The sequence below is a fragment of the Clarias gariepinus genome, chromosome 22 (assembly GCF_024256425.1).
Source record: "Clarias gariepinus isolate MV-2021 ecotype Netherlands chromosome 22, CGAR_prim_01v2, whole genome shotgun sequence".
Taxonomy (NCBI): Eukaryota; Metazoa; Chordata; class Actinopteri; order Siluriformes; family Clariidae; genus Clarias; species Clarias gariepinus.
In genome coordinates, this window is record NC_071121.1 from 5,040,001 (window position 1) to 5,053,295 (window position 13,295).

The 13,295-nt window shown below is 34.4% G+C and overlaps 2 protein-coding genes across 3 annotated transcripts; both read left to right on the forward strand.

The window, feature by feature from the left end:
* Positions 1–2,551: 2,551 nt before the first annotated feature.
* On the forward strand, positions 2,552–4,378 carry LOC128510325 (interleukin-23 subunit alpha-like). Its single transcript, XM_053482530.1, has 4 exons — positions 2,552–2,662; positions 3,395–3,493; positions 3,778–3,933; positions 4,229–4,378. The coding sequence occupies exons 1-4, from the start codon at positions 2,552–2,554 to the stop codon at positions 4,376–4,378; spliced, it is 516 nt and encodes a 171-aa protein (XP_053338505.1).
* Positions 4,379–5,588: 1,210 nt separating this feature from the next.
* Positions 5,589–13,295, forward strand: ormdl2 (ORMDL sphingolipid biosynthesis regulator 2). Of its 2 annotated transcripts, none has more exons than XM_053483048.1 (4): positions 5,589–5,615; positions 7,046–7,229; positions 9,208–9,359; positions 11,086–13,295. In XM_053483048.1, exons 2-4 carry the CDS (start codon positions 7,056–7,058, stop codon positions 11,219–11,221), a joined length of 462 nt encoding a protein of 153 aa, XP_053339023.1. In that variant the 5' UTR covers positions 5,589–5,615; positions 7,046–7,055; the 3' UTR covers positions 11,222–13,295. The 2 variants fall into 2 exon arrangements, with proteins under 2 accessions (XP_053339023.1, XP_053339024.1); XM_053483049.1 differs by having other exon boundaries at positions 5,609–5,634.

The following is a 13,295-nucleotide window of genomic DNA, read 5'->3' on the forward strand; positions in this document are numbered from 1 at the left end:
GACATGACGTCATTTTATCCTGATAAGACGAAACTACTGTGTTAGCCTATATGTCTCTTCATTCATCAAATATAATGCACATAAATAAGTCAGCTGATAATGTCTCACCATTTGAAAATTTAATGATTAAGACAATAGGGAGGATCCTCGAAACACTGATGATTAAGCCTCATACTTAAAAAAAAACTTTCTTTACAAATGTAACACTAAATGATAAAACATTGTATAATCTTGTCAACAAGGTGGTTTGAAAAAAAATAACATAATCAAACAAACAGTATGAAGATTCAACATAATACAGTATTTGATTATAGACCTTAGATACTAGATATAAAAAAATGGATATAAGACATTAGATTCTAGATAATTTATAATGAATATAACATAGTAGATATGAGATGTTAGCTATTATAAGTTATATAATAATATAAACTAATATAAATAAATATTAGTATTTATATTAATATTATTAATATTATATCTCTATAAATAGATATTAGATACTATATACTGGAAATAAGATAATAGATATTAAATATTTGATAATAGACACTATATACTACATAATACTTATTAGATATCAGATACTAGATATTGGACATAAGACATTATATAACACACATTAGATATTTCATATTAGAAATTAAATACTAGATATTACATTTTAGTTATTAGATACTCGATTTCAACTATTGAAGTATAAAATGATAATTGATATAATGATTAAACAAATACAAATCCAATATTATTTTTTATCACTACAGTATCCTGAGAGTCTCCCTACACAAGGGAAATGCACATGCAAAACAGCAGGTGTGCTACACAAGTTCATCATAACTGGGAGACACAAAAACAAGCAATGACACTCATGTAGTAAATATTTTGTAAATAAAGTTGCTAAAAAGTCTGTATTTGCCCCATGTATGGAGACTTTTGGGACACTTTTGGAGTAGTACTGTATACTGTGGTGGGATACTGTAGTTATGTATACAGTATGCCCTGAGAAAACATTGCAAAAACTTAATCTTGGTATTGCTCTTTAACTCATCACTTGTTTAATCTTTTTGAAATTGTAAATTTGAATAAAAAAAAATAATTCAGTTTGGATGAGCATCCCAAGCCCAAAATCACAGCCCCATACAGTCAAAGATTAAAAAAAAGTCAATAAATGTTTTTTTTTTTCTTGCTGGCTGTGTATATCTTATGTATATACGTGTATGTCAAATAACATAAATTGAATTTTAGAGTAAAACTTTATAAATCACCAACAACAAACCCAATCAAAACAAGAGCAACATTCATTTTTTTCTTTATAACTAGTAAAGGAATGAATAAAGTTTTATCTTATTATTATTATTATTATTATTATTATTACACTTCTACTACTTATTCTTCTGCTTCATCTTCAACTACTACTACTAATATTACATTTTTATTATTTCAAAAATAAATAAATAAATAAATAAATAATAAGTTTGCCCACGGAGGAAGCTTTTTTATCTGACATTATTTTACCTTATTTTATCTTATCACAATATAACTACTTATTTGTCTGCTTCTTCTCCAACTACTATAACTACTATTACTACTACTAATAATAATACTGTATTAATAATAGTGATTTCTTCCAGGATTAATTTAAGTGTTATCTTATCTTATATTACACTACTACTATTTATTTTTCTGCATCTTCTTCAACTACTAATACAATTACTACTAATGATAATGATAATCTCCTCCAGGATTAATAAAGCTTATCTTATCATAAACGTATTACACGACTACTACTTTTTTTGTCTGATCCTTCTATTAATACTACTACTACTACTAATAATAATAATAATAATAATAATTTCCTCAGGGATTAATTATAAGTTTTATTATTTTTTATTATAATTACACCAGAACTACTTATTCTTTCTTATGCTGCTTCATTAACTACTACTAATAACACTAATAGTAATAATGATAATAATTTCCTGCAGGATTAATAAAGTTTTATCTCATCTTATCTCATCTTATCTTATATTATTATTACCCTAATACTACTTATTCTTCTACTTCTTTTTCAACTACTACTTTTATTATTAATACTACTACAACTAATAATAATTTCCTCCGGAATTAATAAAGTTTTATCTTATCTCATTATAATTTTTCTGCTACTACTGATTATCCTGCTTCTTTTTCAACTTCTCCTACTATTACTAACAACAACAACAACAACATATTGATCCCGTTACTATGACATGACGACAACTCCTCCCAGCTACAATGAAGGATTATTAACACCATAACCATATCAAGAGTGGAAAGAAATTACACGATGCCGCGCACGGTGGAATCCCACACTGTACCTTTGGCTGCGGAGGCGGGAATCTCCTCACGTGACTCATCGCCGTCCTTATAAATAAGGTAAGCATTAAGGTCTCCTCATGCAGAGGTACCTCGGTGCTCTATAGCTTAGAGATCAAGAAAATTAAGATCGAAGTGACAAAAAATGATTTTGACCATGCACACATTTCAGCGGTTTTCACTATTTTTTGCTGCGATGCTCATGTGCGCTTTCGGAGCTCCAGTGCGAGTCACCGAGACGGACTTCACGGAGGGGAAAACACTGGCATTAAGGCTAAATGATAAGGCGAGACAGTTATATGCAGAGGTGAGTGCCAGCATGAATTCAGAGACATTTCCCACATGTTTCTCAGCCTGCATTATGTGTGTGTGTGTGTGTGTGTTTTTCTTCATTTGGATGATTTGGATAAACATAATCAAACATCATATTTAGGATTACACTCACATAGAAATAAAGTAAAATAAATAAATATACCAAGATTTTTCTCTTCTGTCATACCATTTATTATTTGACCTAGAAAGGTGCATGTAACTTTTATCTTTTAATTAGATTACAATTAAATGTTAATTACAGCAATATAAACAGTTAGTGGTTAAATGTAGAGGAAACATTTAAATTTGCTTTGAAATTGTAGCTAAAGGATACATTTAAAAAAAAAAAATCACCGATGTTGTTCCCTTTATATCTTAATATAGTTTTAGTTCAGCTTTAATAATGGTCATGGAATATGTATGAGGTACCTTTATAATTAAGGTACATAATCGTGCCATACTTAGATTTGTGTACGGTACATTGTCACTATATACACCTTTATAGGTAAATGATACTAAAAAAAAGAAAAGTGCAAAGGTATGTGTTTATGATTAAGATATGAGTGAAAAGGATTTTCACTCTATGAACTGCATGATAATGTACATTTAAAAAAAATCTAATTGCATTTTTTTGTTACAAAAATAACATCATAACAGTTAATACTTATTTTGTTATTTTAAAAAAATCTGTTGGCAATCTAATAAGTATTTATTCTGCCTTTTTCAGGTCGAGACCCCGAACGAGGTGGCTGCAGTCAGCGACCCTCCAATGATGATCAGGCCTGAGGACAGTTGTGATCCTGATAGTCTTAAGACCAAACCAGAGGTAAATCCTTTTCCTTGTCCACTTGCTCTCATCAATGACTTATGGTTGAGACAAGACACAGCAGAGAATTTCAAGGGGTTAACGGTCTGATCAGTAGCCCAGTGCATTAAACACTAAAGCAAATAGTATTAAGCATACATAACATTGTTAAGTTGCATTAGAGCTTAGCAGGTTTAATGTTAGAATACATCATAGTTATTATGTTGTATTTAACCAATCATTATATATTTAATACAATAATATATTGGCTTATTGATTCATTTTATCTGTTTCTTTGATTTCAGATTTGCCTGTCCAGGGTTGTTCTTGCTTTAAAGAACTATAGCAGGATCTTTGGGGACAGTGGAATATTTCAAGGCCAAAACACTAACTGTGAAAAGTGGAGAGCAAATGCTACAGATATAGCTGACGTGGCAGAACAAATCCTAGAGACACTTAAGGTAACGTTTATTTTAAAAAAGTGTCTTTAAATTAAGAATAAAAGGAATTTTATGATACAAGTAAAGTTAGTCTTGAGGTAGAAGTGATGGGTGGGTATCGGATTTGATTAATGTTCTAGGGGAATTTATATATAATAAGCTTAAATTTAAACATTAAATATTAAGATTCTGAATTAAAATTTACAGTTTGACACATTCTCCATTTGTTGGTTTTTAAAAAGTAAAATCATCTGTTATCTTTCTTTCAATTTGTGATCGATGCATTATTTCTGCTAACTTTACACTCTAAACACAGGAGCCGTCTGAGACTCCGACACCTATAATGGTGGAAAACTGGATGGCCGAGGGCTACCTGTGCCGCGACAGCGTCGAGCGTCTGTTCTCCTTCTCCGTCGTGACAGCTCGTGTTTTTAGCCATTTGTCCTCTCTTCAGCAGTCAGCTTAAGGGGATAAAAACACTGAATGGTTAACGATTATTTATCGTGATCATGTTGGTCAAAATTTGTTAAACCTGCTGCATTTTAAAGAAATGTTCTCATAAGTTATGAGGTAATGAATAATTGAATCGTATATCTATAAGGATAACTTATTTTTAAAAACAGTTCTTTGCGTTTGCATAATATATTGTCTATTTATTAAGATATTTATTTTAACAATATTTATTGTTATTTATTGATCCATCAGTTTGATATGTGCTGAGGCCATTACAGTATGTTACAATGTAACTTTCTAAAATGTATTTAATAAACTGATCAACATAATGCTCACTTCCGTGTACTTTTCCCTCTCTTTTAACTGCACTTCCTATGAAATCATTACCTATAGAAGAACTCGGTCCTGAGCCTAGCAGTGCACCAATAAGGAAATGACAAGGTTAATAGGACTGAATTTCCCAATCTGCAGTCAAAGTCGGTAAGAAGAGGAGGAAGGTGTGCTTTCCAAAAACTTTCCCATTATATCTGAATGGCTTCCTGATACATTATAAAGAAACCATGTATTACGTCACATAAGGTGTTCTGGATCAATTATAGAACACAACCTTTAATGTTGATTTTTAAAATGTGCTTAAAGACAGTAAAAAAAAAAAGATATAAAGGACCATGTTTGAAAATGAGCTTGTTGTTTCCTGTTTGGCCTGTTACACAATGCGGAAGTGGAAACAACAAACCTCGCAACGTATAAAACATATAAAAGTAAAATATATTTAAAAAATATATTCTAACATATACTCCGAAGTATATGCAGTATATACCCCGAATCATTGTAGTAAACAGAAACAAAGAAAAAAAAATGAAGTAAATTCTACTTCTTAGTTTTCGCTCGCGAACCTTGGATACCGTACCAATCAAAACACAGGAAGGAAAATAGACAGGTCAAACCGACCAATCAGAAATTTATAAGGCGGAACAAGCAGGGATCTTAATAATTTCTTTATTTAGCGTTAGTTTATGCTTAATTATATAAACCATATATATAAAAATTTTATTTTATACCAAAATAAAATAAAAAATTATCAAATAAAAATATATATATCTAATTTGTAATTGCTAGTTTTGTAAGCGAAGATATTGGACAAATCAGAAGCGCACAAGGGAGGTGTCAGCAAGAAAACCGCGACCAATCAGAAACAGCAGGGGGCGGGGAAAAGGGGGGGATTTCGTGACTTCCTGGTTACAGCCGAGGTGGGTGTCTTGTCTTCTGGTAACGTTCCTTATTTAGTTGTTTACTCAATTAAGTTTTCTGGTTTTAAATTTAAAGTGTATGTATCGCTTTAATGGAATGTTAAGCCACAGATTATGGTGTCAAATGCTAAATTCAGTGCTGAGTGTCAATTCAGGGAGTCGCTTTACGAGTTTGTTAGCAAGGCTTGTTAGCTAACTAGCCTCCTTATGTGATTTAAAAGGTAGTTAATATAATTGTTAATATAGCGCGTGCACACACAAGATTTGTTTCTACATACTACGTATAGGTATAACTTTGGAATACTAAAAACTAAATGTGTCAATAAACCCTCGCACGTGCACAAATTAGTTTGAAAAAATGATGCCGAAGGTCCAAGTCGAACAAGCAGTGACGTAAAAATAAATTCCAGAACATTCCATCCCGTAATATTTAAAAAATTCTAGTTATTTTCAAAATCAAAGCGTTTATCAGATCCTGGAGTACTCTCCCTAATCTAACAGACTTTGCTGACGTCATAAAAAAAAGAAAGAAAAAAATCCATGTGTGTTTGTATCAGATTTCATCATTATTGTGTAAACAACATGGGTATTGGTGGCTCAGTGCTAGGTTTCTCACCTGCCATGCAGAAGTCTTGGGTTCGATTTCCAAACCCCAGCCATTGGATGCAGTACTGGTCCCAAGCCCGGATAAAATATGAAGGTTGCATCAGGAGTGGCATCCGGCGTAAAACCTAAAAAGGTTGTTTACATTTCCCACAATGCCACTGCGGCTACCTTATGTGATGAAGCAGCGCTTTAGTCTGTTCAGCTCTGTCACCTTGTCGTCTGTGCGCTTTGCTCAAGTGGCAGGGGGTAGCTCAGTGGTAAAGGCATTGGACTACGGTTCGAAAGATCCCAGGTTCAAACCCCACAACCACCAAGTTGCCACTGTTGGATCCTTGAGCAAGGCCCTTAACCCTCAACTGCTCAGATGTATAATGAGATAAAAATGTAAGTCGCTCTGGATAAGAGCGTCTGCCAAATGCCTAAATGTAAATGTTTCCAGCGCTCTGGCTTTTGTGCTAAAACTGGGATCGACGCCATCACACTTGTTACCTGAACCCGAGTGTGTGGTGTAACTCTCAACACTTCAGTCCAGCATCTGAACCAATGCCTTTTATAACTTTTATGCTGAATTTATTGATATGACATTGAATTAGAAATAAATTATTAATAACAAATATTTCAGTATAAGCTTGTTTGACGCATGTGCAGTTGGAATGTTTTTGGAAGTTTATAATTATACTAATTATAGTTTACTAATTATAAAAGCCATTAGAGAGCAGAAATACAAATATATACTCTTGGGTCTCTGAAACGTAAAAAACAAAGTCCTTTTTTTTTTTTTTTTTTACATTGTTTTGTCTCTCGCTTTTTTTTTTTTTTTACAGCGTTTGCAGAATGAATGTGGGCGTCGCTCACAGCGAGGTGAACCCCAACACGCGGGTGATGAACAGCAGGGGGATTTGGCTCACCTACCTGCTGCTGACCGTCGTCTTACACATCGTGTTACTGAGCATCCCGTTCGTCAGCGTGCCTATCGTCTGGACTCTAACCAACGTCATTCACAATCTGGTCAGTCCATGCAAGATGCATTTGGTTTACTTATGGCTATATTTTTCTTTATATACACTGCCTGGCCAAATATATATATATTAAAGCGCTGTTTCAGAAAGGTTGAAATATTGATCTGAATTAAGCAAAGAAAACAGCTGAGGAGATTTGAATGACTGGAACTGGAATTATCACATAATTGGTGCAGTAGCATTATAAAAAAAGGACAGTACTTCTACTACTACTGATGTTTAATGGTGGTTGGAATCCAGTAGGTTAGATTACCATAAACTATAGGTCTCATTGTTCCTTATCTTCCCGGACTCTTAAAGCCAATTTTCCAGCCCAGCCTTCCTTAAAACATTTAATGCTCCCTTCCCTGATCTTGTCTTGTTCTGTGTCTCGAACACTTATTTGGCACTTCCACACACACTATCTTCTCAACACTTGTTTTTTCCTATTTTAGATTCCTCAAAGTGAATAAGCTGTTGAATATAGTGGTAATGATGAAAAATAAAAAGAACTAAAATATGATCTGTGCTTTTTAGGCACTCGGGCATTTAAACAGCAAAATCAATGACCACGTTTGCTTTTTTACTTTCTCTGCGTCGCGCGTCAAGCCAGCCAAAATTCAAACACAATCGCTAATCCATTTGCAATTGCATTTCCAACACGTTACACGGAAACCTGAGTGACGTCACTCGCCGTCGCCAACCAAGAGGGGGGGAATATGAACAATGGAGGTGAACCGCAGTAAAGTTGTGACAAATTATACACGAAAATTAAGACACGTAATACAAATTCTCATATAATGTTTATTTTGTGGAACATTTATTTTGGAGGGGTTTGTCATGTAATACAAAAATGTTTACACTAAATAAATATTGTTTATAATAAAAAATGACAACGATTTTTATTATAAAAAAGAAACAAAAATTTTTTGTAATAGCTTCTCTGTCCACTTCAGAGTAAGAAAATATGCGATTTGTCATTTTTGTGTGTTTATTTCTTGATAAACAAATGAGATAATCTCGATTCACCCCCATTGCTCAAATTCCCCCCTCTTGGTCGGCGACTGCGAGTGACATCACTCCCCACACAATCCCGCCCCAAAGTATAGACCCGCCCCTGACGCTGATTGACAGGTTTCCGTGTAACGTGTTGGAAATGCAGTTGCAAATGGATTAGAGATTGCGTTTGAATTTTGGCCAGATTGACACGCTACGCAGAGAAAGTGAAAAAGCAAACGTGGTCATTGATTTTGCTGTTTAAATATGGCAGGCTCATGACTTGTAAGACATGGGAAATACAAATGCAAATGGACTTTTCTTTTTTATTTGAAATTTGGCAGTCAGTGTGCATTCACGAAGGCGAAACAGGAAACGGTAATGCAAAGTTTGGAACTGCATTTGAATTATGGCACACTTTGTGCATCCACATATGGGAAACGCAATTGCAAATGTAATTTGCAATTCCTTTTGAATATTGTCCGGGATATCGCTCCATAATAAGGTAAATGTCAGAGTTTGTTATGCAGTTAGTAATTACATGCATATTTTACAGTGTAGAATTTATTGTTAAATGTATTTTTTGTTGCTTGAGCTTAACACTTATAGTATACTTCTTTGTAGCAATCACACAGTTCTTAGCCTTTGCTGTGACAGCTTTAATGAACTAATTAGGTTTAATTAGCTAATACAGTAAGTTACATCCAAATTACAACTGTTTATGCCTGTCTCTGATCAGACATTAGTATATGTTATTAGTTTTTAATGTGTGCGGGTGAAACATTTACCATATACTGATAAAAATAATGCTGATATAAACGAGTGAAAACTGTGTAGAATGTACTCCGTTCTACAACAAAGGAGAGCGAATAGGATTCAGCCCTGTGTAAATACCATCCTGTTCAGAAAGTAAGTTTAAAGCTAAAATTTAAAACTAAACAGTCAGCAAATGTATTGGAGTCGAGCACTGACAGCGTTGTTTTATTTTCCAGGCCATGTACGTGTTCCTCCACACAGTGAAGGGGACTCCGTTTGAGACGCCAGACCAGGGCAAAGCCCGGCTGCTCACTCACTGGGAACAGATGGATAACGGCATCCAGTTCACATCCTCAAGAAAATTTCTCACCATTTCCCCCATAGTGCTGTGAGTTAGCCGTTAGCCTACTTGTGAGCTTTGTGAGAAACTCAGCATCTGGGTGTAACAGGTTGCATTAGGATGTTAGTATAAAATTTAAAACAAATGCAGGTACAATGCGGGGAAAAATGGCTGAAGCTAAAATTTAATTTATCTAAAGAGTGAATGCTTCAGATTTTATTTGCAATATTTTAAATGTTAATAATGAAAAAAGTGAGAAATTAAGCTTGCTAGTGCGTGTTTATTTAGGACAATAACAAACGTACAAAGCAGGTGGGGCAATTCTACTGCATAGTTGAGGTCTTTTATTCCATTTTTTTAAATTTGGTAATTAATGACTATCAATTAAGGAGTTACATTTGAAATTGTGGTACTCGCCTGAAACAAATTACTTCAAAGTATTTCTTACAGTATAACAGAGACAAGCTCCTGCTTCCTCTCCCCCTATTTTTCTTTAGCATGAGAAAAATGCGGCTTGTCATGTTTTTGAGAAACAAAGTGCTGACTGGAAAGTCTGTGAATTAGCTCCTTGTGTAAAAACAATAACGTGTTAGAATGATTAGGGGATTTGTTTTTCTGTTGAGGCAATACCTTATCAATCATATTGAAGAATTTAAAGGTCCCGCATTGTACTGCTTCTTATAACAAGTTAAATACTGTGTGTGAGAAATAGAGATGGGAGAAAAATCGATTCAGTTATGGATCACGTTTCTTTTGTTTGAGGATTCTTGTATAACCAAATTGACTCCAAAGTCAATATACATTTATCGAATAAGCCATTAAATAAATCAGCTTATCAGACTAATTTACAGTGGATGTAACCAATTCTGCCTTTCTCTCCAAACTCTGCAAGTGAATTAGTCTCAAACTCACTCATTAAACACTCTTACACCAGTCTTAAAATCCCACGAGCGCTATTTAGTCTCAAAACATGCGCATTAGAAATCATGCATGCTCACAATAAGCCATCTGCAGTAAAAAGTATGTTTTTAATTTTTATAATTTATTTAGTTTGAAGTTAAATGTTAAACTTTAGTATTTGAATTTAGTTTGTATCGTTTAAACGCTATTTTTCTATTTTTGGATTTTTAAGTGAGAAAACTCATGCTATAAAGAATGAATTAGATTTAATTACTTTAATGTTCAGTTAACTTGTAAAGCCAACGTATAAACTTTTTTGTGGTATTTTTAAGGTTCAAAGACAAAATTATAACAAAATCAGAAGAAAAAACTAATTGTGTTGAATTAATATATTAATAAAGTAGGTATCGTATAGTGATTCCTATCTTTAGCGTTAATGCGTCAGCTTAGACACCCCTCAGATAATTTTTCAAACCTCAAAGCCTCATTATTTTACTTAACAAATGCACCGTCAGTGTCTGTGTAAATGAGCTACTGCTGAGTCATGACCTCCAGAGAACAGCAAAGCGGAGCAACAAACCAGGGGAGGGGCTTGTTCTTATGAGGTCACACAGGGGTTTGTTGGTACACACACACACACACACACACACACACAGGAGATCCATCTACATACACCAAAAAAGCTAAAAAGTCAATCGTGCTTTGGTAGATTTTTTTTATTTGCTTTTAAAAATTTGGAGGATAGTACAAGATAAACATGTACAACCATAAAGTTTCCTCCTTGTACTCACAGGTTATACATTCCCACTTAGTTTTAATATTAATATAATCATATAATTACCTGTTGATGTTTTTTTTTGTTGTCCTCTTTTAGATACATGCTGGCCAGCTTTTACACCAAATATGACGCCACCCACTTCCTGATCAACACAATCTCCCTTCTTAGTGTCCTCCTGCCCAAGCTGCCGCAGTTCCATGGGGTGCGTCTTTTTGGAATCAATAAATACTGAAGCGCCGACGTCAGAAGGTTAAAGGGAACAGGAGTGAAGAAAACCAGTTTCTGCCTCTTGGTTAAATTTTTTTTTATACAAGCTGATGGTAAAAAAGCAGCACAGAACTGAACTTCGAAGACTTTGAGGAAAGGGACTTGCGGCAATTAATGTTTTTTTGTGGTTGTTTCCTTTAAAAAAAATTTTTTTTATTTCTCTGGAAATCCATTCCAGACCATGAATTTACTTTGCATACAGGTGAACTTTATATTTATTTATTCATTTAGTATAGAAACCTTTATGCAAATGATACAGTGAGGCAGAATACGGTAACTGAGCTGATAGCCACAACCCCTACCTCCCGAGTCACAAATTCAGTGAGTCGAATGATTAATGATAATCGTCTGATATCTGTAACAGTAATGCACAATAATATAGTAACATCAAGACTGGGAACCAGACCTGCAAGATCCATTAAAAAAAGATCTGGGAAGGGGGTATTTTAATTTTTTTAAGTTTATCAACTTGGGAGTGTATACTGCTGCTGCTTCATGAGGCAGGTGTTGTGAGTGACACTGTGCAACATCCATTCGCTTATGTTTAGTAAATGCCTCATTCTAGTCAGGATCCCAGTTTAAAGTTAGACATTCATTAATATTTTGCCAAATAGAGCCTGTTGGGTTTATTGGATGACATCACATGTATGTGCAAAGAAGGAATTTGTGAGATTGGTCAGGCCTTCTGTAGGAAAGAGTGAAATTGGTCAGAACTTTTGTAGGTAGTGTGGGATCGTTTAAATTTGTCAAAAAAGGAATGGCGGAAGGCCGAGGAATGGTAAAAATTTCTGTTGGAGGGCAGTGGGGTTGGTTTAGCTTTCTGTGGTCCTATGCGACTACTCTTGGTTGAAAGTCTTCGAGGAGCAAGCAGGATTGGTTGAATTTTCCTCCAGAATAAACAAGATTGGGCATGACGCACCCCAGTAGCAGATGGGATTGATTGAACTTTCTGTGGAAGTGATCAGACGGGGTCGGGTCAGATGTCTTTCAGGAGCGGGTGAGGTCGGGTCAAAATTCTGTGTTCTTCAAGTGGGATACATTCACGTACAGTACTGTGCCAAAGTCTTAAGCCAATGTCATTAAAAACACAATAAAATCTGACTTTTTGCACGCAAAATGACGAGAGATAGTTCAAGACATTTGCAAAGTACTATACACGTATGAAAGCAGTCCAGCGTACACGTCTAGATTAGTATTCACATGTTTCCCCAAACTTAAGAGGAGACTATCTGCACAGTCCATCTCTCTCTCTCTCTCTGGTCAGAATGATCAGGATACTGCACACTCCCAGTCTGAGTGTTTATGTTTGAGTGATGTAAGGCCCACTGCAGGCGGTGTGTGCTTTATTATTAGAATATAAAAGTATGTTGTCTTGACATTGCTGTCCAATTCCACATTCCTGAACCTGAATTCTCTCCTTCTCAAAAAGGCCTGTTAAATCACAATAGGCACTTCACAATAAATGTTAGACAATAAGAAGTGATTCATTAATTTCAATATATATATTTTTTTTTTTAACTGTCAGTGCTATATATTTAACCCAGCTCTCATCTTTTGGAAACCTTAATTTGTTTCACCTTTGATGTGCCTTGTTTTATCTCATGTTTTTCATTTACCTTTATGTGTATAAATATTATATAAATGTTATACGTCAGGACTACTTTTGAGTATCGGTTGTAATTCTGGAGGATGTTGTTGCAGGAACAATCGAACGATGTTGAAACTCTTGTTTGCAGCAAACTCTAGAATTCGTATCATTCTACAGCGACGGTTCTTAACGGTAATGAAAAAAAAACATGGTGGTGTACTTTTCCCAGATACTACAGAATGTAATTTATTTGTAGCCATGAATGTATGGTCATGACGAATGATCACATGTCTGTTCACGTTTCTTGTTCACATGTTTTTTTTTTCATTTAAAGATTAATAATCATATTTCTTTTCTTTTGATTAGTTATCTACTAAGCTTAAGTATGGAGATTGAATGATGTACTGTATGTACCATACTGTTGATTATAAATCCTCATATAACAGCATAA

What these genes read in the sequence shown, in the direction of transcription:
- LOC128510325 (XM_053482530.1), top strand. Translation starts at nt 2,552, where the DNA reads ATGCTCATGTGCGCTTTCGGAGCTCCAGTGCGAGTCACCGAGACGGAC. An exon ending in GTCTTAAGACCAAACCAGAG is followed by an intron (nt 3,494 to 3,777) that starts GTAAATCCTTTT and finishes CTTTGATTTCAG; the next exon opens with ATTTGCCTGTCCAGGGTTGT. An exon ending in AAATCCTAGAGACACTTAAG is followed by an intron (nt 3,934 to 4,228) that starts GTAACGTTTATT and finishes CTCTAAACACAG; the next exon opens with GAGCCGTCTGAGACTCCGAC.
- ormdl2 (XM_053483048.1), top strand. Translation starts at nt 7,056, where the DNA reads ATGAATGTGGGCGTCGCTCACAGCGAGGTGAACCCCAACACGCGGGTG. An exon ending in CCAACGTCATTCACAATCTG is followed by an intron (nt 7,230 to 9,207) that starts GTCAGTCCATGC and finishes TTTATTTTCCAG; the next exon opens with GCCATGTACGTGTTCCTCCA. An exon ending in ACCATTTCCCCCATAGTGCT is followed by an intron (nt 9,360 to 11,085) that starts GTGAGTTAGCCG and finishes GTCCTCTTTTAG; the next exon opens with ATACATGCTGGCCAGCTTTT.